The sequence below is a fragment of the Balaenoptera borealis genome (assembly GCF_965194805.1).
Source record: "Balaenoptera borealis genome assembly, chromosome: 4".
Lineage (NCBI taxonomy): Eukaryota > Metazoa > Chordata > Mammalia > Artiodactyla > Balaenopteridae > Balaenoptera > Balaenoptera borealis.
Window position 1 is genome coordinate 50,453,800 of NC_138861.1, and position 24,290 is coordinate 50,478,089.

General features: G+C 36.1%; 1 protein-coding gene across 10 annotated transcripts in view; it reads left to right on the top strand.

Annotated features, from left to right (window-relative positions):
* WDFY3 (WD repeat and FYVE domain containing 3) overlaps positions 1-24,290 on the top strand; it is a 275,484-nt gene that overhangs the window by 209,952 nt on the left and 41,242 nt on the right. For 8 of the 10 annotated variants that reach the window (XM_082391039.1, XM_082391040.1, XM_082391031.1 and 5 more), the window contains 8 exons: positions 496-723; positions 6,741-6,794; positions 9,067-9,235; positions 11,615-11,778; positions 18,688-18,836; positions 20,327-20,447; positions 20,977-21,062; positions 22,582-22,662. In XM_082391039.1, coding sequence (XP_082247165.1) covers positions 496-723; positions 6,741-6,794; positions 9,067-9,235; positions 11,615-11,778; positions 18,688-18,836; positions 20,327-20,447; positions 20,977-21,062; positions 22,582-22,662 — 1,052 coding nt within the window. The remainder of the gene's footprint in view (positions 1-495; positions 724-6,740; positions 6,795-9,066; positions 9,236-11,614; positions 11,779-18,687; positions 18,837-20,326; positions 20,448-20,976; positions 21,063-22,581; positions 22,663-24,290) is intronic. The other 2 variants (XM_082391036.1, XM_082391038.1) reach the window with 1 other exon arrangement.

The window sequence follows — 24,290 nt, forward strand, 5'->3', positions numbered from 1 at the left end:
GGAATCTAGTGTGTTGGCAATATTTCTTGATGTGGCTTTCTAGATTTTCTTTTATTCATGTTCTAGTAACTGTTTTACAGTTGGGGGTGGGGAAGGGGATTCATCCTTAAATTACTGTCTTTATTAACTCACACTGGACAAACCATTTCCATGTATTTTCATAAGTAATATTACCATCTTCCCTGTGCCCGAGCTACAAGTTCCTTCAACACTCTGGTCAGGTGTACTGCACACGCTACCCTGTAGGGATCTTCCATGTATTGTATACTTGGTGCTAAAATAATCGCCTTGGGCCATCACTAAAACCCCACCTTCTCACAAGATCGGCAGCTTACTTTAACCATAAATAAATGTAACTTTACTTTTATAATATTGCCTGAAATGACCTGGATCGGTTTTTGTTTCCAAAGAATAACTCGGTTTTAAGGTACTTGTAGACTGTTCATTGTTGCTCGTGCTTTTGCTTGAAAACCAACCTGGACTCTCTCTTGCTAGCGTCAGCAAAATGCCCTGAAGTACGTGACGGAGGAGTGGTGCCAAATCGAGTACGAGCTGCTGCGGGAGCGGGGGCTCTGGGGCCCCCCCATCGGTTCCCATCTCGACAAATGGATGTTGGAGATGACGGAAGGGCCCTGCAGAATGAGGAAAAAAATGGTGCGGAATGATATGTTTTACACCCATTACCCTTACGTGCCAGAAACGGAACAAGAGACAAACGTGGCGGTGAGTGCGCAGAATTCAGCGTTTGTAGTGACGCTTCCAAGTCTTCCTTCTTTTTTGTAAGCGTTTTCCCTTATTAGGTCAATTATGAAAAACACCTAATTTAGGAGATTCGATGAACTATAGTAAGTTGATAATGCCAGGGTGCCGGCAGTGGAATGAAAAGGTACAGCAGGGAGCCTTCACAGTGAAGTGGTTTGGATCTTAGACCCTGGAGCCAGCTGCCGGGTTTGAAACCTGCCTCTGCCCCTTCACTAGCTGGTGACCTCGTACCGGCCACGTTAACCTCTTCAGCTTCTGCTTTCTTTATGCCTAAAATGGAGAAAATAACAGTTCCATCTTAGAAGCTTTTGGGAGGATTAAATTAATTAAAATTAGTAAAGTACTTAGAATAGTGTCTGGCACAGAATAAGCACTATCTAAGTGAGTGTTAATAAAATAAACATTGCCACTAAGCAGTATTCTTTGAAGAAATACAGAGCACAGTTAAGGAATAATAATAGCCTGAGTGTATAGATCTTCCCATTTATATTGAGAAGCTTCATCACTGGCTCCACGGGTATAAAACGAACAACATTTGCCCCTCAAGTTCCTTTTTATTCAGACAGGTTACCCTTCCTAAAGCCTTCATTCAGATTTTTGCACTGACCATAAAAATTTTGTCTAAAACGATCATGATCCAGGAATCATGTTTTAGCGTTCGGGAAAATACAATCTTCCCCAATAAAGTCACTGCAAATTTGGAAGAGAAACCCTTCATGGTTTAAGTACTTTCACATACTTGACTTTAATATGATTCTCTCAACAATTGAAGAAACTAAGATTTATAAAGAAGACTTGGCACATGTGTCTTCTAGTAAGTAGTTCAGATCATATAACATGAGACAACTTGCATTGTTCCAGTGTCTCTTTTTTTCCCAACCAAAACCCTGGCTCCATTTATCTTGTGCTAATTGACTACACATTTGTCCTGATGCTACTTAGAATATAGGCCTTAGATCTGCTAATATATAGTTATTTAAGTTTTTTTTTTTAAGATAGCTTCCTAAAGTTTACTTTTCTCAAAGCTATTCCGTTCTGTCAAGAATGCCGTACTTGGGGGACTTCCCTGGTTAAGACTTCACTTTCCGATGCAGGGGGTGTGGGTTGGCTCCCTGGTCAGAGAGCTAAGATCCCACATGCCTTGTAGCCAAAAAACCAAAAGATACCGAGACTTCTCTGGTGACACAGTGGTTAAGAATCTGCCTGCCAATGCAGGGAACATGCATTCGATCCCTGGTTCAGGAAGATCCCACATGCCGCAGAGCAGCTAAGCCCGTGTGCCACAAGTACTGAGCCTGGGCCCTAGAGCTCACGAGCCACAACTACTGAAGCCCGCATGCCTAGAGCCCGTGCTCCTCAACAAGAGAAGCCACCGCAATGAGAAGCCCACGCACCGCAACGAAGAGTAGCCCCCGCTCGCCACAACTAGAGAAAGCCCGTTCGCAGCAACAAAGACCCAATGCAACCAAAAATAAATAAATAAAAAATAAAGTAAATTTTTTAAAGAACATAAAACAGAAGAACAAATTCAATAAAGACTTTTAAAAAATAATAAAAATAAAATAAGAAAAGAATGCCATACTTGGTAAATTTTAATTTAAAGCACTGTAATTTCTAATACTAGCATACTATGTAGAAAAAAAAAAAATCCACCCGTATTTTTTTTAACTTTGGGTTTATTTATTTATTTATTTATTTGCGGCTGTGTTGGGTCTTTGTTTCTGTGCGAGGGCTTTCTCTAGTTGCGGCAAGTGGGGGCCACTCTTCATCATGGTGCACGGGTCTCTCATCATCGCGGCCTCTCTTGTTGCGGAGCACAGGCTCCAGACGCGCAGGCTCAGTAATTGTGGCTCACAGGCCTAGTTGCTCTGCGGCATGTGGGATCCTCCCAGACCAGGGCTCGAACCCGTGTTCCCTGCATTGGCAGGCAGATTCTCAACCACTGTGCCACCAGGGAAGCCCCACCCGTATTTTTACAGAGTCCACACTTACAACCTTAATATCATTAGCATTTTACCTAAGCAAAGGAGTTCACCAGTCTGTGAAATCTAAACAGACAGTCTCAGAAATAAGTATGAACCATACGGAACTTTTTTTTTTTTTTTTAACCAGATGGGTTACATATTGGGAAATACAAGGCAGTCAAGAAATGTTAGAGATACGTTTACAAAAAAGGAAAAAGCAGGTAGGAAGGGGAGATGATTACAGATTGTGGAATTCATGCTGCTGCTTAAGTTCATGCACAAGTCAAGGTTAATCTGCTATGATGAAGTTTTCTGAATGAATAATGATTTTGGTGTTGCTAGTTCAAAATCTTTTGTAAATTTGAAACCCCATTAAATGTCCACTTTTTTTCTTATGGAATATGCAATCTGGCAATATCAACAGCAAAGAGAATTCCCAAAAGTAGAGCGGCTGCTATCCCACTAACTTCTATTGTGAAATCAAAAAAGGAGAGCAGATACTTAACGAGCTTGATGCTCTGCAGAGCGGTCACTTGCAGTTTCCTGTATGTCTCATGACAGCCCTCTGAAGTATAGTTATATTATTATCCCAATTTCACAGATGATAAATAGAAGCCTAGAAAATTAAGGAACACCTTCTAGGTCATGCTAAGTACTGGAGCAAGATATAATGACTAGATTGACAGTTCCTCAGAAGTTCCTCACTCTTGAAAAAGGATTCCGATCTTTGGTGGTTTTGAGAAGTTGTCAGTGGACAGTGAATTTCTTCCAGACAGAACCACATATTGGGTTGGCCAAAAAGCTCATGCGGGTTTTTCCGTAATGTCTTATGGAAAAACCCACACAAACTTTTTGGCCAACCCAATACTAGGTTTTGTCTCTCTAATGCTAAAGAATATCTAGAACTTAATAAATGTTGAGTGAATGGACTTACCAGCACTCTTTCTTCCTAAGTTAGAGTGTATCCATTGCTTCCCATTCAGCATTCTTATAGAATTTTCCTAATTATTTTTCCACTAAAAAGGGCTAGAGTCAAATTTTATGGGGTGTGAAGTTTATATAACTTGGGGAGGCGCTATAAGAAAAAGTACAAAATTATGAATACAAAATTACTAGGGCCCCACTTCCAGGACTTTGAAAGGAACCCATGGGAAGTGATGGCTGTTGAGGTATATGGTTCATTAATTTCACCATAAATCCTCCTGTGGTCTGAGCTGTATTAAATACTGCCTCCCAGAGTTAGAGATCAGTCACGTCTTCCCTTTCAGCTCCCATAAACGTGTTGCCCTCCTTGCACCCATGTTTATAAAATATAGGCAGTACTTTTTGTGACATTACAGGTATTTCAGGTATAACAGGTGCAAACTGAAAATTGCTTTTAAGGCCTCTTGATAGGTAAAACAGGCTTTGCCTGGAGTAAGGACAAATGATTTGATCTTTGCCTTATTTATTAAGAACAATTATTGTCTTAAGTAACATTTAAATCTTTAGGCCTCTTAATTGAACTGAAGAAATATAGTGATGATTTAAAAGTTATTTCTTGTTTTAAAATCTTTGATATGTTAGAAATGAATCAAGTGATTATTTCTTTAGTCATTAAAGTTTTATTCCTTAAACCTGGATAATGCTACATACTGTATTAAAAAGTAGCTTACCTTTTATTATAAGTCTTGAATTTTATTTTTAAATTAGTTGTTTATTTATAGAATGTAGAACATATTTGAGTGTTTCATTTGCCACTGACTTAAAAGCTTTGAAAGTTTATCAAATAAAATTGTTTTAATGAGAACAACAATAATTTTTTTGTCCTGAGAAAAGTTATGTACATGTGGAAAATTCTCTGATCTCACATAAAAATAATTTATCCCCTTTGCACAGGGACTTTCCTTAGGGGACCATTTTCAAAACTAAAATAGCTATACTGAATTGCACTGTAATTCTGTATTTTAAGTGGTAATATTAGTTATAAATATTAAGATGTGAGCCTGGGATATGATGAAAATACAAAATATGGTTGTTTTTAAGCAGTTCTCTAATTACTCTGAATCCTAAGGAATGAGAATAAAATTCCATATTTTGCCATTTAAGAAGTTATATTTAAGTACTAAAACCAGGTTTTAATTCTGTAATCCCCTTATTTTCACAGAATAATAATCTCAAACAAATTTACTATTCTTTGCAAATATCATTCTGGCGAAGACCTCACCGTTTCCTATTAATGTTGGGCTGCTTGGGGCAGAAGGGTAAATGACTTACCTCAAGTTCCTTTTCTAATTAAGGGAGTCTCATGTGGGTGCCTCCACATATATTTTTATATAATATATAGATATCACAGGACTCATAGGAACTAAGCGACTCATTCAAGAAATTCCATTGCCAGCAATATAGAAAAATTGGAAGTAAAGGGAGTATAAAATTATTTTCTACAAATTCTGACTTTGAAAAATTTAGGTTTTTATATAAACATAATTATAATAATTTAGTTATAAAAGTTTAAAGAGAGCTATGATAATACTAAAATTATTAGTATAACATGTATCTTCGCTAATGAATGCTGTACCTTTTAGTAAAATAAGATCCTCAGTCAGTAAGTGGTTCAGTGAGCAAATATGTATTAAACCAGCACTGTGCCATATGCTGCAGGGAAAACACGATTGTGTACATGTCAGACCCTGCCCACATTCTGGTTGGGGATATATAGTGGACATCAGAATTGGGTTTGACAATAGTAATTGGTCATTTTGCTATATTGGTTTATCACATATCTATCCAGTGATCTATCTTGTTTTTTTATTAATTTCAAAATGAGTTGCAGAGTCAGTACCCTTCACCCCTGAATACTTCCCCATGCATATCAATAGAGTTCAACATTTGTTCATAATTCTTTTTTATTGACATAAATTTTACATATATTGAAATATATAAATCCTAAGTGTACCATTCAGTGAGGTTTAACAAATGTGTAGTAATACTCATGTAACCCAAATCTTTACCAAGATTGAGAACATAGATGTATATTTTCAAGATTATCCTTCAACATAAGGTATGCTTTTAAAAGTTTGCTTTTAAGGAGAGAGGTATATTAAAACCATATTAAGTATTTGAAAGTATGCCCAGTAGTTCAATGTTTGTTTTGCCAAGGGAAGCAAACATTTGTAAAAGCATTTTGCTTGCTCATATTTACTCTAGGGAAAGGTACTAGAAGTCATCTCCAGGTACAAACTGTGAAAAGGAAGAAAAATTGGAATGATTCTTGGATGTGTTACTGTCTGTCTGTAGCTGTCTGTGTGTTTACACGCACAGGCCACACACTCCAGCTCAACAGATACTGCCGCCTTGTTAGTCGAGATTTTATTGAGAATAAAATATAGAGTAATTACCTAATTCTTTAGAAAGTAATTTTTACAAAAACTTTTGGTTTGGAGGCTGATGATCCAGGCTCCCTTCTGCTTTCAGCCTTTCTGAGGTCATAGCTGTGAAGGTAGCAAAGGAAATAGGTCCTTGGGCTTTTAGGGAAAGGTGTTTTTTCACTAACAAGCGCTTAGTGATTTCTGTGGTATGGGATATTGTAGATAATAGTTTAAACCAGTTGCTTCTGTTACAAAACAGATCTAGGGATAAACACAGTAAAAGGTAGGTGGAAGGTGATAGCTAGCACTAGATTCTATTATCTGGTTTTCTGTTTTTTTCCTTTGAAGCCATATAAAGAGTTGCCTGTAAATCATCCATGACACTGGCAGCCTGTGGTGAAGTTTTGTGTGTGTGATTTTTAAGTTTGTCCTGTTCAGTAGCCTTGAGAATTTTAGTGTAGTTTCTTTTACTTTAAAACTACTTTGGATAATTGAGAAAACAATCACACGATGCTAAGTGATTATTTCAAGCAGCTTAGGCTATCATATTAATTTTGTGTGAGTGCATCTTCCATATTCCATACAGTCCTCAAGAATATTTTATTTTTGTGTTGTTCTTTGTTATTTTTTTCTGATGTGTCTATACTTAATACCCTGTTTTCAGTCTGAGATCCCAAGTAAACAGCCTGAGACACCCGATGATATCATTCCTCAAAAGGTAAAACACAAAATACCATAAAAGAATGCAAAATACTTGCAGTTTTGTTTTTTTTTCCTTTGTGTTATTTTGTTTTTGTTTTTGTTTTATTTTAGTGCATGGTAGACTAGACTAACCTCAAGGGTTGACTTTCAATTTGTTGTTTCTGTAAGTTCCTTAGTGTTGAAAAGTGAATTTCATTCACGCCGAGAGGTGTCCTCGTCTCTCTCGCTTCGTTCTGATCAGCTTTCTAGGGTCTGTATGCTGCTCACTAACAGGCTGAGTATTCACTGCTCTCACCGTGAAATGTGTACTGCTTCACACTTACACTAACAAGTCCCAAGGCATGTTAGTAATGGGCAGCCTGACACTACCAACTTGTTTTTTCAATTACTCATTTAATTCTTCTAGATATTAAACAGTGTATATTTTGAGAATGCAAGTGTATTCTCTTTTAAAATTACTTTTTCAATCAGAAGAAACTAAATGGAAACTAAGCGTATATGACCGCTTTTTAAAATACAATTTTAATTTATTTTAATTAATTTAAATTTATGTAATTGTTTTCTTTTTCCAGAAGGATTCAGTACATAATTCAGTAAAAAAAAAAAAAAAAAAAAAAATGCAGTTCAGAAATGTCACAGAAATATACCTCAAAATATTTAAGGGAAAATGCTTATAGTTCCAAGTTTAAGTCAGATATGAAGTCAGTAACCAAGATGTTGTCCCACATCTGTTAATTCATTGTCTTGCCCATCACTAACTATGCTTTCATCTTTTTTAAAATGAACAATTATGAGTTGAAGATAATTGTTAGATCTCCTGTAGAGAATTGTTATAGTACAAAATTTACTACCCTGCTTTCATTTCAAAAATATTGCAGTATTATTAGTTGGTTCATCAGATCCTTCCTTCCATAACTGTAATATTTTTTTACATCATTTCAATACTTTCCTATGTTATATATTTCAGTTTTCATTTGCTGCATATCATTCATCAGTTAGCTTGCAGCTCTCTTCATTCCCTAACTTTATACCTGAAGTTAAAAGAAGGGTAATGGTGGCTTGAGTTAGGCATCTTTTCATCTCAAAATTGGTTCAGTATTTTAGTCTAAATATTCCTGTTGGACACTTGTTTTCTACTTTAGTTGAAAATCATTTTTTTAAAAAGGTCTTGCTTAAAATAAGCATTATTGTAGACAATACATATAACTACCTGAGTCGAAGAGTTAGGCTGATAGAATACTTTCAATTAGACATTCATAGGAAAGGAAAGGTAAGATTTTTTTTTTTTTTTTTTAAAGCAAGCAAGTTGAAAAAAAAAAAGATAATGTTTAGAAAGGGAAGGTCTTTAAGCATGTTTCAAACCCTGTCTTTTTCTTAATTGTTAATTTAAAGTCTGGGTCTCATTATGATCAACCTGTATACATATAAACTTTTCCCTATGGTTTTACATTTTTGTAGGAAACTTTAGACCTTAATTTTTCATTATCTATTGTTCTAAGAAAAAAAAAAAGTTTGGGTTAATTGGAGAACCTGTTTTTAGGATAAATATTAATTATTCTGAAAAGGAAATGCTCTTGTATCATACACCAAAAAGGTAAATCTTTTCTAATGTTTCTACATAATTAATTTCTTCTTCAAAATGGACTTATATGTTCTTGATATACTCATTTAGTTAGTAAGTTTATGGATCACATTCTTTTACACAACAAACAACAGGATGTTTTAACAAATTAGACACACCAGCTCGGAGTGGCAGGCCAACCAAACAGTGTCATCTGGCCTGAAGCCGGTCGATTCCATATTGGGTCAGGACTCTCTGAAGGTCTGGGCCATTTCCAGAGTTCCAGAGAGATATGGGAATATGGGAACAGGGCAGTTCTGGGTCCCTACCTTCAAATATCTGAAGTAAGCACTCACACAGGTAATTCCAACTGAATGGATGGTCCTTTAGGCCTGTTTACTTGGGGTGGAAGCAAAGTTTCAGGCTCCTCAGAAACTAGACACCCCTTGCAACTTGATGCTCTCCGACACTGGGCATTCTCTCTACTGTACTGATGCATCAGTGAGGCTGTACTATACTAACCTGGAAACATTTGGCTAAAGATGATGTGTTTCTTTTTTCGGGAGGAACAAAACTGCTAATATTGTTGTTTTATATATATTTTTTTAAATCAGTGCAATTTAAAAATAGAGAAACTTAACCCAAAAGACTGTGGATTTACCCTGTATAAATAGTCTATTAATTCTTGAAGATAAATTATGAGTCCTTTCCTTTTGTTGTTTCTTAGAAACCTGCTCGATACAGAAGAGCTGTAAGTTATGACAGTAAAGAATACTACATGCGACTAGCCTCTGGCAACCCAGCCATTGTCCAGGATGCCATAGTAGAGAGTTCAGAAGGTGAAGCTACTCAACAAGAACCAGAGCATGGTGAAGACACTATTGCTAAAGTCAAAGGTCAGCCTTCCTCTCTGATTTTAATTAAAAACCATTTGGGAGCATTCCTTTTACTTGAATCTATATGAAAATATTAGCAACTATAAACAGTAGGGCCAACCTAAAAGTATCCGTACATATTTTACTATCGCACCCTTCTTAAAGATTGATTTCTGTATCAGAACTAAAGAGACTGGCTCTTCTTTATTGCCTACAGATGAATGTAATGTGCCGTTGGCTTGATAATTTTTTTCACTGTATCTGGCAGAATTCTCAGTGGTACCTGATATTTTAAGTTAAGGCCCTGAAAGCTAAATAAATATGTATAAAACTAAAACAACCACTAAATGTGTCATTAGTGCATGTTAGCCAACAGTAAGAAATAATGGTCTTTCTTCCAATGAGCTAAGACAGATTATTCCAAAGCTATACTTTATGAGCCTAGAAAGACATGCTTACGGTGATGAATTGGACTAAAATGGCCATGGACTTTTTGATTCTGTACTTCTGCATATGTGTGCCCTCTGCCCTCTTGCTACAGCTTCTCTGTGATCTGGACCTACCCAGTCTTGAAGATACTGGTCAAACTGTCCTACTCTGAAGGCTTTTCCAACTCCGCTGTCCTCCAATAGCACTTTGCTCATATCTTTTATAGCAATTTCAGTGATTTCTTTCACTGCTTTATGTTTTCCTAAATTATAAGTTTCTCAGAGGCAGAGATTATTTCTCCTCTCACTTTATAGATTTTGGCACATGCCTAGCACAAAATGGGGATTCAGTCAATATTGAATAAGTAAATCAGTCCATTGTTTTAATTTTTTAAGCCTCTGATTTATCATAAATTCAAAAGTCTTGGCGTAGTCTATAGATAAAGCCCTAGAATATAAATTAAGAACTGTAAATTAAAAATTATTTTCAGATCTCATTGATAAAAAACTAACAGTATATGACCATGTCAACAAAAAAATTTATCTGTAATTGTGATCGGTTTCTCCTATTACATTATACCTGTTCTCTCTTGTGATAACTATGAATTACTAAACATTTCATAATCCATCTAACATTTTCATAGAATCACTGAAATTTTATTAGTTGAACAAAGTTTTCAGCCTTATCATTTCTTGACACTGCATCAGCAAAGTTATTGAGATGGGTCCAAAGTTGTATTTCCTGGCTATAACCAAGGTGTATAATTCACAGAGTTTGTGATGTCTTGTGTTTGGGTCATTGGCATTAACTTCTCATCTTGGCCTCATTTTCCTAATGTCTAATCGAGCTAAAACCACAAATATTGGTGTCACTACTGTGATATGCAAGATGCTATGCTAGACATAGAGTTGGAGGTTTTGATTCGTCAAACTAAAAATAAAGCAGCTGGAAGCTTTTCCCCTTGTGGATATCTCAGCAAGACTTGATCTTTCTTGTTTATTTATTATACTCTTTCACATGTGAAAATGAGGTTCTTCGCAAGGCAGAGCAGAACCTCTGATAACTTGTGTTCAAAGGATAGGTTTCTAACAGGCTGATTTACGTTTTTCCAAAATTCTTAGTGTAACTATCATTGGTAGATACAACATTACTTTTTTTGGTACAGAACTAAAGAATATTAAATTAAATGTGAGATTTAGAGTTTGTTTTGAGTGCTTCCCATACTCTGGGTTATCAGTGGTTACTTTCATCAGCTGATTTTAATTTCATCTCCTGTGATTATCAATAAAATTATCAAAATGTAGGCAGTAGAATGTTAACTTATGTGGCACATTAAATTGTCTGGCCCTATATTTTTAAAAGAATTGTGTTCTTATTCTTTATGGCCTGATGATTTAATCAAATTCATTCATGTATGAGTGACCATACTGCCACTTGTAATATGAGTCTTGAAGTAATCCTCATGGGCCCTCCAAGTAGGTGGAATCTCTTATAATCATGTTTATAACGTGCTGTCCTATTTTTGTTTCTGATAATGACTGATCATTTATTGAGGGTATCCCCTCAGTGACACCTGCCCATTAGCACCACCACTTTTACCATTAATTATGCTAAGCCCTCTGTTTATCATCATCATCTGACACTTACTGAGAATTTACTATTTATTATGCGTGATACTAAGCACTTTACATGAATTACCTCATTTAGTCCTCCAACAATCCTCCTGGTATCCATGATAGGTAGTATTCTTGTCCCGGTTTTATAGGTGAGAAACTGAGGTTCAGAGGGGACAAATAATACTCCAAGGTCGTGCGGCTGTTTAACTCCAGAGCCTGTGCTGTTGACCACTGAACGATGCTGCCTCCCCATACCTTCCAGAACTCTCTCAAATTGGAAATGTAGAGGAGGGACTAAATGGCTCCCACATGACCCCAGCAAGACCAGATGACCCTCTTGGCTCTTATCCTGCAGGACTGGTCAAGCCGCCTCTAAAACGGTCTCGATCTGCACCTGATGGAGGAGATGAGGAGACCCAGGAGCAGCTGCAAGACCAGATTGCTGAGGGTAGCTCTATAGAAGAGGAGGAGAAGACGGACAACGCCACCCTGCTGCGCCTATTAGAAGAGGGAGAAAAGGTGCCTTACTTCTGAAAAGGAGGGATTGTATTAAGTGGTTTGTCTCCATTTTACAAGACTAGTTGAAGGGTATTTATCTGGCAGCCAAAGATAAATATTTTAGCCTCTGCAGTGAAATCAGTATTAGGCGCCCTTTTGGGTTCAACACTCTGCGTCTTTCATCTGTAGGGTTTTCTGACCTCTCTGAACACACTGAACAGCAAGAAGTTGCATCAGATATAGTATTAACAGTTGACACCTAGTTCACTGTCTTCCTCTAAACCCTTTATTAGGCTGCAACTCTTGCCATAATTCTCGTTTCAAACCCATGTACACAACCCATTCAGTAATTTGGCCCTGTATTTTTTCCTATACCTCTGTAATTCCAGTAACCACACAAGCAACTTCAACTAGCCCATCATCCCCAGCCTTGTACTTAACCCCTCCTGTGCTTCATTCACAAAAGACTACTTTGCCTTCCTGTTTCTCTCAGCCTCTTACACCCTGCGACCCCTCCAGGCTCACTTTACTGACTCTGCCATGTAGCCTGAGCCCCCTGCATTTTGTGCCTTGCCGTTCACTACATCCATGATATTTCTTTACTCTGCGCTTTACTCATTGTGTTCTCTGCCTAAATGCCCCTCTTTCCATCACTTGCATAACCTCTATCCTAGTAACTCCCATTTGATGCAACATCATTTATCTGGATGTCTTTAATGCTCACACAGAGGAAGCTTTCCTTCACTGTCTTGCCAGCTCAGGCTTAGTTAGACCCCCTCCTCTATGCTTTTATAAAGCCTTATATATAGCACTCACTTTATCATGTTATTATTATTTGTTCCTGTGTCTGTCTCTTCATCTAGATAGTGAGCTCTTTTGAGGCAGACACTGTTTCTTATTTCTATCCCAGTGCCTTACACAGTTCCAGTCACCTGATAGAAACTCAGTAAACCTTGAATGAAGGAGTGATTGGTTGAATAAATAAAGGGATAAATGAGTAAAGGAATGAATGAATTGAATGTGTAGTGAGTATCACCTTTTTAAAGGTTGTTTTGCCTATTATATTAGATCTTGGTATAACACTTGAAATCTTATCCACTAAGAAATAGTAACTAGAAATTAGGGTTTAATTTTTTTAATTCTGTTCAAATATATGGCCTGATTAATCTTGAATGAAAACATAAAAAGAAAAAAAGTATGTAACTATAAAAGTACATTAGATCTGAAGGAAGCACAAGAGAGGCTTCTAGGGCCTTGGGAATGTTCTGTTTCTTGATTTGGATGCTGGTTGCATCATATTTTAAGCATTTGAAAATTCATCAAGCTATGCATTTATGAAATAAACATTTTTTTGTGTGTGTATATTATACTTACAATAGAGTTATTTTAAAAGTATGTCAGTTTTTCTCCTGTAATATTCTAAGTTTTTATTATTGAAGTAGTTCAGATGTGGTGATGAAAATTAACTTACATTTGCATATTTTAGAAAATCTATTTTCTGATGCTGTCATTTTTTAAACTTTTTAAACTCATGGGTACAGTTTTTCCTCTAATTGCTTTAAGTTTGAATAGTGCAGGAGGTGTATTTAGACTGACATTTATTTGACATTTGTTTGACTCTGATTTAATTGCTGATTTTTTTTTTATTCAGTCATAAATTTTATACACATCAGTGTATACATGTCAATCCCAATCGCCCAATTCAGCACACCACCATCCCCACCCCACTGCGGATTTCCCCCCTTGGTGTCCATACGTTCATTCTCTACATCTGTGTCTCAACTTCTGCCCTGCAAACCAATTCATCTGTACCATTTTTCTAGGTTCCACATACATGCGTTAATATACGATATTTGTTTTTCTCTTTCTGACTTACTTCACTCTGTATGACAGTCTCTAGATCCATCCACGTCTCAACGAATGACTCAATTCCGTTCCTTTTTATGGCTGAGTAATATTCCATTGTATATATGTACCACAACTTCTTTATCCATTCGTCTGTCGATGGACATTTAGGTTGCTTCCATGACCTGGCTATTGTAAATAATGCTGCAATGAACATTGGGGTGCATGTGTCTTTTTGAATTACGGTTTTCTCTGGGTATATGCCCAGTAGTGAGATTGCTGGATTATATGGTAATTCCATTTTTAGTTTTTTAAGGAACCTCCAGATTGTTCTCCATAGTGGCTGTATCAATTTACATTCCCACCAACAGTGCAAGAGGGTTCCCTTTTCTCCACACCCTCTCCAGCATTTGTTGTTTGTAGATTTTCTGATGATGCCCATTCTAACTGGTGTGAGGTGATACCTCATTGTAGTTTTGATTTGCATTTCTCTAATAATTAGTGATGTTGAGCACCTTTTCATGTGGTTCTTGGCCATCTGTATGTCTCCTTTGGAGAAATGTCTATTTAGGTCTTCTGCCCGTTTTTGGATTGGGTTGTTTGTTTCTTTAATATTGAGTTGAATGAGCTGTTTATATATTTTGGAGATTAATCCTTTGTCCGTTGATTCGTTTGCAAATATTTTCTCCCATTCTGAGGGTTGTCTTTTTGTCTTGTTTATGGTTTCCTTTGCTGTGCAAAAGCTTTGAAGTTTCATTAGGTCCCATTTGTTTATTTTTGTTTTTATTTCCATTACTCTAGGAGGTGGATCAAAAAAGATCTTGCTGTGATTTATGTCAAAGAGTGCTCTTCCTATGTTTTCCTCTAAGAGTTTTATAGTGTCTGGTCTTACATTTAGGTCTCGAATCCATTTTGAGCTTATTTTTGTGTATGGTGTTAGGGAGTGTTCTAATTTCATTCTTTTACATGTAGCTGTCCAGTTTTCCCAGCACCGCTTATTGAAGAGACTGTCTTTTCTCCATTCTGTATCTTTGTCTCCTTTGTCATAGATTAGTTGACCATAGGTGCATGGGTTTATCTCTGGGCTTTCTATCTTGTTCCATTGATCTATGTTTCTGTTTTTGTGCCAGTACCATATTGTCTTGATTACTGTAGCTTTGTAGTATAGTCTGAAGGCAGGGAGTCTGATTCCTCCAGCTCCGTTTTTTTCCCTCAAGACTGCTTTGGGTATTTGGGGTCTTTTGTGTCTCCATACAAATTTTAAGATAATTTGTTCTAGTTCCATAAAAAAATGCCATTGGTAATTTGATAGGGATTGCATTGAATCTGTAGATTGCTTTGGGTAGTATAGTCATTTTCACAATATTGATTCTTCCAGTCCAAGAACATGGTATATCTCTCCATCTGTTAGTATCATCTTTAATTTCTTTTATCAGTGCCTTATAGTTTTCTGCATACAGGTCTTTTGTCTCCCTAGGTAGGTTTATTCCCAGGTATTTTATTCTTTTTGTTGCAATGGTAAATGGGAGGGTTTCCATAATTTCTCTTTCAGATTTTTCATCATTAGTGTATAGGAATGCAAGAGATTTCTGTGCATTAATTTTGTATCCTACAACTTTACCAGATTCATTGATTAGCTCTAGTAGTTTTCTGGTGGCATTTTTAGGATTCTCTATGTATAGTATCATGTCATCTGCAAACAGTGACAGTTTTACTTCTTCTTTTCCAATTTGTGTTCCTTTTATTTCTTTTTCTTCTCTGATTGCCATGGCTAGGACTTCCAAAACTATGTTGAATAATAGTGGTGAGAGTGGACATCCTTGTCTTGTTCCTGATCTTAGAGGAAATGCTTTCAGTGTTTCACCATTGAGAATGATGTTTGCTATGGGTTTGTCATATATGGTCTTTATTAGGTTGAGGTAGGTTCCCTCTATGCCCACTTTCTGGAGAATTTTTATCATAAATGGGTGTTGAATTTTGTCAAAAGCTTTTTCTGCATCTATTGAGATGATCATATGGTTTTTATTCTTCAATTTATTAATATGGTGTATCACATTGATTGATTTGCGTATATTGAAGAATCCTTGCATCCCTGGGATAAATCCCACTTGATCGTGGTGTATGATCCTTTTAATGTGTTGTTGGATTCTGTTTGCTAGTATTTTGTTGAGGATTTTTGCATCTATATTCATCAGTGATACTGCTCTGTAATTTTCTTTTTTTGTAGTATCTTTGTCTGGTTTTGGTATCAGGGTGATGGTGGCCTCATAGAATGAGTTTGGGAGTGTGCCTTCCTCTGCAATTTTTTGGAAGAGTTTGAGAAGGATGGGTGTTAGCTCTTCTCTAAATGTTTGATAGAATTCACCTGTGAAGCCATCTGGTCCTGGACTTTTGTTTGTTGGAAGATTTTTAATCACAGTTTCAATTTCATTACTTGTGATTGGTCTGTTCATATTTTCTGTTTCTTCCTGGTTCAGTCTTGGAAGGTTATATCTTTCTAAGAATTTGTCCATTTCTTCCAGGGTGTCCATTTTATTGGCATAGAGTTGCTTGTAGTAGTCTCTTATGATGCTTTGTATTTCTGCGGTGTCTGTTATAACTTCTCCTTTTTCATTTCTAATTTTATTGATTTGAGTCCTCTCCCTCTTTTTCTTGATGAGTCTGGCTAATGGCTTATCAATTTTGTTTATCTTCTCAAAGAACCAGCTTTTAGTTTTATTGATCTTTGCTATTGTTTTCTTTGTTTCTATTTCATTTATTTCCGCTCTGATCTTTATGATTTCTTTCCTTCTGCTAACTTTGGGTTTTGTTTGTTCTTCTTTCTCTAGTTTCTTTAGGTGTAAGGTTAGATTATTTACTTGAGATTTTTCTTGTTTCTTTAGGTAGGCTTGTATAGCTATAAACTTCCCTCTTATAACTGCTTTTGCTGCATCCCATAGGTTTTGGATCGTCGTGTTTTCATTGTCACTTGTCTCTAGGTATTTTTTGATTTCGTCTTCGATTTCTTCAGTGATCTCTTGGTTATTTAGTAACGTATTGTTTAGCCTCCATTTGTTTGTGTTTTTTACGTTTTTTTCCCTGTAATTCATTTCTAATCTCATAGCGTTGTGGTCAGAAAAGATGCTTGATATGATTTGAATTTTCTTAAATTTACTGAGGCTTGATTTGTGACCCAAGATGTGATCTATTCTGGAGAATATTCTGTGCGCACTTGAGAAGAAAGTGTAATCTGCTGTTTTTGGATGGAATGTCCTATAAATATCAATTAAATCTATCTGGTCTATTGTGTCATTTAAAGCTTCTGTTTCCTTATTTATTTTCATTTTGGATGATCTGCCCATTGGTGTAAGTGAGGTGTTAAAGTCCCCCACTATTATTGTGTTACTGTCGATTTCCTCTTTTATAGCTGTTAGCAGTTGCCTTATGTATTGAGGTGCTCCTATGTTGGGTGCATATATATTTATAATTGTTATATCTTCTTCTTGGTTTGATCCCTTGATCATTATGTAGTGTCCTTCCTTGTCTCTTGTAACGTTCTTTATTTTAAAGTCAATTTTATCTGATATGAGTATAGCTACTCCAGCTTTCTTTTGATTTCCATTTGCATGGAATATCTTTTTCCATCCCCTCACTTTCAGTCTGTATGTGTCCCTAGGTCTGAAGTGGGTCTCTTGTAGACAGCATATATATGGGTCTTGCTTTTGTATCCATTCAGCAAGCCTGTGTCTTTTGGTTGGAGCATTTAGTCCATTCACGTTTAAGGTAATTATCGATATGTATGTTCCTATGACCATTTTCTTAATCGTTTTTGGTTTGTTTTTGTAGGTCCTTTTCTTCTCTTGTGTTTCCCACTTAGAGAAGTTCCTTTAGCATTTGTTGTAGAGCTGGTTTGGTGGTGCTGAATTCTTTTAGCTTTTGCTTGTCTGTAAAGCTTTTGATTTCTCCATCAAATCTAAATGAGATCCTTGCTGGGTAGAGTAATCTTGGTTGTAGGTTCTTCCCTTTCATCACTTTAAGTATATTATGCCACTCCCTTCTGGCTTGTAGAGTTTCTGCTGAGAAATCAGCTGTTAACCTTATGGGAGTTCCCTTGTATGTTATTTGTCGTTTTTCCCTTGCTGCTTCCAATAATTTTTCTTTGTCTTTAATTTTTTAATTGCTGATTTTTTTTTCCTTGATTCATGTTGAACTGAGTGTAAGCAAGAAAGAATTTTTACTAAGGACTAGATCCTGCCTGTTGGAAAGAAAACACTGCTAACATTGAGAGATTTAGTAAGTCCTTCCTTCTATGAGGAAAATGCAACTTCTGCCAAGTTTGGCTTTTTACAATGGCACAACAGGCTGCCAGGCAGGCAGACTCTAGTGGAGAGCAAATAGAGACAAATTCCACAACTCCAGTTCCAGGGATTGTTATGGAAAAAGAGGAAAGTAAGCTATGTGGAAGAGAAGACAGCCAACAATTCCCAACATGATTTTGTATGTCTCACTAACTCTCATGACAAGCCAATGAAGTATATTTGAAACTTATATGAAGACACAGAAGCCCAGAAACATTAAGAAATTTGACCAAATCTATAGTTAAACAACAGAACTGGGAATTCACTCAGGATTGTCGGGCTCTGCATACCTTTTTCACTCTGTATCATCCTGCCTGGCCCAGGGCACAATCCTCATCTCCTCGCATGTATGCCTCAGTTCCCTTTCCTGCAGAGTTTGTGTCTGTCTCCTTCCTTTTCTAACTTGTTTATGGACTGTAGAGCCTAGTACACATGTGCCTGGCACGGAGTTAGTACACAGTGAATATTAGAATAAGTAGATTGGATGGATGGATATGAGTAATGGTTGTTTCCTTTTACTGAAGTCAACTGCAACTCAGACTGCAATCTTAGCTATTCTTTTTTAATATGCTTAAACTCTGGTTAATATGCTTAGCTCAGGGGATGCCATCACAGAGTGACATCTTCATAAAATCTTGTTTGCCCATTAAATCCATGTTTAAAGACATTTTGCTTCATTTATATCAAAAAAAGAAATTACCTGATTTTTAAAAACTATATTAATGAATGTTTATGGTTTTCTTTATAGATCCAACACATGTACCGCTGTGCTCGAGTCCAGGGCCTAGATACCAGTGAAGGGCTACTTCTTTTTGGTAAAGAGCATTTTTATGTGATTGATGGATTTACAATGACAGCAACCAGGGAAATAAGAGATATTGAAACCTTACCTCCAAAGTAAGTAAATGAATGAAGAGACACAAAGTACAGCTATCTTTAGAAAGCAATATTTCTACATGGGTTTATTTGGTTTTTTTCTTTTTTTTTTGGCTGCGTTGGGTCTTCATTGCTGTTCTCAGGCTTTCTTTAGTTGCAGCGAGCGGGAGCTACTCCTTGTTGCAGTGCGCAGGCTTCTCACTGCGGTGGCTTCTCTTGTTGCAGAGCACGGGCTCTAGGTGCACAGGCTTCAGTAGCTGTGGCACGCAGGCTCAGTAGTTGTGGCTCGCAGGCTCTAGAGCACAGGCTCAGTAGTTGTGGCACACGGGCTTAGTTGCTCTGCGGCATGTGGGATCTTCCCAGACCAGGGCTCGAACCCGCGTCCCCTGCTTGGCACATAGATTCTTAACCACTGTGCCACCAGGGAATTCCTACATAGTTTTTCTTAATGCAAAAATTGTGTTTCAAGTAATGTTATCTCTCAGTTTTTGTGCATCCATCATTAAATATTCACCAGAGTAATAGTTATTTCAACGCTATAAGAGACAAATTTGCCTTATTTATCAAAATGAAAACTAAATACAATTTATTGCTATGCATTAATAGCACTAGATATAATACAAGTTCCTTGTATTATAATCTATATATTTATAAAGTTATTCTGAATTTGTAAATTGTTCTTTTTTTCAAATTTCAGTGCAAACACAGTTGTAGAGAAAATGCAGGCGGCTGTATAATACTCTAACAAACGTAAGAGCATCCATGTCCTCTGAGTACCCTAGAAGCAGTGTGACTGAAGCACAGGCAGGAATTAACTGCCTGAGTTTATCCATCTTCCTTTTCTTCTGCCAGCCCTATGATGGACGTGATAGTGGGTAATGGAAAACCCAGAGACAGACAAAGCCCAAAGGGAGATGAAAAAGCTTAAGGCTTAGAAAACACGCTCTTCTCTTCCTTTAACATTTTGAACACCTAACATGCACTGTGAATGTGGACATGGTCATCTTCATTGCTAGGAGATACTTCAAATAATTACTTTCAGTAGCAATCAGGGCCACATTATGACTTTTACGGGCCTCTTCCTACATATAAAGCTATCTAAAATGATGTTTTTCTGACTGTGTTGGTTTAAAGATGAATATATTCATATTATATATTAAAACATTTTCTTCTACCTAAAAGTTCAGTTTTTTCTTTTGATTTTAAAAGAAATTAAAACATTTTCTTGGACCCCCTAAAAGAATATAGACCTTGGCACTTGCCAGCTGTGCCTGATAGATAAGCCCTGACAGCATGAATAGGATTTTTTTTAAGTTATATTCATCAAAGGGGGTTTCTGGTATACTGAGTAGCTACCAAATTATTCTCTTAAAGGTGTGTCTTTTTTGAACTAAATATTCAGATATATCGATTCCTGCTTCTCTTCACATGTTGAAAATAACACACTCTTTATTGAACAGTGAATTTATCTCTTGCTGTGTTTTTATCTCCTTTGTCTGGGCTGCCTATAGTATGCATGAGCCAATTATCCCTAGAGGAGCCAGGCAAGGCCCCAGTCAACTCAAGAGAACATGCAGCATTTTTGCCTATGAAGATATCAAGGAAGTTCATAAAAGGAGGTATCTCCTGCAGGTGGGTTGATTTAGTAGTAATAAACGTTTTGTCAGGTTCCTTTACTTAGAGGATGTATACATGATAGGATCCACATTATTCCTTAGAGTATTAGATTTGGTTGTATGATAGACAAGCTCATGTCACATGAGTGCATAACTTTATAATACATCCCCCTTCTTAAAAAAACAAACAAAAAAATCACAACCTAAAACTGAGTGATATTTTGTTGTCCATCTTTCCCTATAGCTATCCAAATTTATATTATAATTTTCTTTTTACATAAAAATTGCATTCTCACTATAAATTTACAAAATTATAATTTTATAATTATTTTACCATTATTCTGTTAAAGATTTTAGAAACAAATTGAGCAGAACAAACTGGCGCTGTTTATTGTGTAATTTAATCTGCTGGGAATTCATGACTGTAACAATGTTCTTCAGTCAACAGGTTAATTTCTTCAACATTATAGAAATTCATAGTGGAAAAGTTAATATATAACTCTATTTGTGTTTTTTCTTAATGTTTTTCTCTCTGATCATTTCAGCCTATTGCTGTGGAAGTTTTCTCTGGAGATGGACGGAATTACCTCCTTGCTTTTCAAAAAGGAATTAGAAACAAAGTCTATCAAAGGTACTGTTTATTAGGAATACTTCATAATGCTGTCATGGGAAGAAATGGGAGGTAAAGCATTGCCAGTTCAGCTAGTTTTTTAAAAATCTGTTAAATCCATGAATTAACTTCTTTGAAGAAAATGTTTGTTTCATTTTTGCCAGCCTCTTGAAATGTGATTCTTCTTATGCTATTCTATTTTGAAATCACATTTTTCCTTCTGGTAACTTGTAGTAGATATCATCAAAAGCCACCTTAGTGATAAAGTCCCATGTCTCTAAGTGTAAAAGGATGATGAAACTGGAGCTTAAAAAAATAATACTTCAGATTCAAAATAGGCTTCTTTCATATTAGCAAAAAGAAGACAGTGTCATACCTTGCTATTGAATGCAGAGCCTGAGTTTCCTTAGAATTTGTATTCATATGAGACTTTTCTGACTTTGGAAGAGAAGTTGGATACCTTCATCCCTGAAAAAGTAGCATAGCCAAGTAAAGCAGTTGATGTAATCTAACCATATTTCATTTTGGGTAAACTGTGTTTAAATTTTATCTTATAAAAGAAAAATAGTATATGTCCATGTGCTTGAAAATACTTCTGTTGGGCATGTGAATAGTAAGGCTTTTATGAACTTATCATAATATAATATGAGAGCCCTCTTATTCTTTGAAGAGTGGTGTAGATCCTGGCAATCTCTCTATTAGGGAAGTTTTGTATTTCAAGTGAGGAATGACTAATACCAAGCAACATTGCTTATCATTGCAGTACAGTAATACTACCTGTGAGCACGAGGGAAATGAGGGAGGGAGGTTCTTCAAATAAAGTGCCTGTGGATGTTGATTGGGAAGAGCTAAGTAAATGACTGAAATTTTAGTTACCTATCTTATGAATTTCTAAAGGTGATATTGTTTTCAGTGTTAGTAAATTATCTGCTCTTCCCAACTAGAAGCTGTGGCAAGGAGATGACATTGTCTTTATCTGAGAAATGTCTGTGTATATGCCAAGTTCAAGGTCCACATTCATTCCAAGAATTTTCCCACAATTCTTTTTTACCCTTAAAAAATGTATGTTGACATTATGAGCAACTCTGGAAATAATTATAATAGTGTCACATAAAGGTTCTTATCATGTATATATTTTCATTTGTTAGAGATGTCTCTGTCCTATCACTTGTTTAGCTGTTAGCACTACTGTCATGGGAATATTTAGCATTTAATCACTCTTTAGGACATCATTAAGTTGACTTAATTCCTGTGAATCAGTGTGTCAGGCTTTTTCTTCAAGTAATGTGGCAGCATATGTAAAAATCCAAAATGACAGATTTTGCTATGGATCTTTATATTTGGCTTTGGAAGCCATCATCCTACCCTTTTTTGTTACAGAATGTTCTAATTATTGTATATTCCCTTTGCCTGCCATTTACTGAGTAGTGGAGGGGTAAATGCAGCAATTAAGATCTAAATGAATCATGCTTTTGTAAGTTCCCATTAGATCCTGACTGAAACGTCATTTCCAATTTTATGCTGTTTTTAAATTTTCCAGGTTTTTGGCTGTAGTGCCATCTCTAACTGACAGTTCAGAGTCTGTGTCTGGGCAGCGACCAAACACAAGCGTGGAGCAGGGGTAGGTTGCTTGCTTCTTGCACATTATAGTTTAATACTGCAGTTCGATCATTTATATCTGGACAGTATTATTTAATATTTTTAATGAATGTTCCCCCACCCCACCCCAACCCCCAGGGGTTTGCAAAAAAAAAATTTAACTACTGAAAACTAGAAAAAAAAAAGAAAATGTATGCATGATCACTCATGTCAGATCAGTGTCAAATTGATCACATTTTGATCAATTCCCTTTAATCTTTTAAGCATGCATATATTCCTATATGCACAATTGAGTCCATACTATAAACACAGATTTTTATTCTGCGTCTTCTATTCAGTCTTATATGTAAATATTTCCTCCTGGTTTAAAAAAATTCTTTAGAAACTTTGCCTTTATTTACTAGCCCTTCATCATATGTAGAAAGCATTCTCTTGTTTTTGGATATTTCATCTTTATCAGGTTTCCCTGTTATAATAATGCAAATGTGATACCTCATTATTTTTTTAGGATAAAATCCCCTTAGTAAAATGGTACGAATTTTAAGACTCTTAATATACCAAACCAACTAGATTTCTATAAAAATTATACACATCTATATTCCACCGATAGTAGATAAGTTTGCTTATCTCAAAAGATACCAGCTTTTTATATTTACTTTTTCATTTTTACCAATTTTTAAAGATGCTTTTTTAAATGTGCATTTCTTTTCATATTAGAAATCTTGAGCTCTGTATATATTTGTTAGCCATTTAAAATTATCATTTATGAGTTATCTATAACTTTTGCCCATTTTTTTCCACTGAGTTCTTTATTGGTGGTGGTGGTGGTTTGGTTTTTTTTGTAGTTTTTTTTGTTTGTTTGTTTGTTTTGTTTTTTCAGATATAATTGACATTACATTAGTTTCAGGTGAACAATATAATAATTTACTTTTGTATATATTGTGAAATGACCACCTCAGTAAGTCTAGTTAACATCTCCTCTGAGTCCTTATTATCAATGTGTACAAGATTTTTCGGTAATAGAATATTATCCCTTTGCTTGTCATATTTGTTGTAAATTGCCAAGTTTTTCTCTTGATTTTTTTCTCTTACATTTAAATATAAACTTCTGTTTTTGTGTGTTCAAACCTATCAGTGGTTCCTTTGTGCTCTTTTCAGCTGCTTTTAATCTTAGGAAGTCTTTTGGATGATACAGCCATTTCAAGAATCTGTATACCCAGCTTCATTTTCAGGCACTCAGGAACTGGTAGCCCTTTATAATCCATGAGAAAAGAAGCAGTAGACAGCAGAAGCAAGAAGAACTACAATCCTGCAGCCTGTGGAAAGAAAACCACATTCACAGAAAGATAGACAAAATGAAAAGTCAGAGGACTATGTGCCACATGAAGGAACAAGATCAAACCCCAGAAAAACAACTAAATGAAGTGGAGATAGGCAACCTTCCAGAAAAAGAATTCAGAATAATGATAGTGAAGATGATCCAGGACCTCGGAAAAAGAATGGCAGCAAAGATCGAGAAGATGCAAGAAATGTTTAACAAAGACCTAGAAGAATTAAAGAACAGACAAACAGAGATGAACAATACAATAACACTAGAAGTAATCAATAGCAGAATAACTGAGGCAGAAGAATGGATAAGTGACCTGGAAG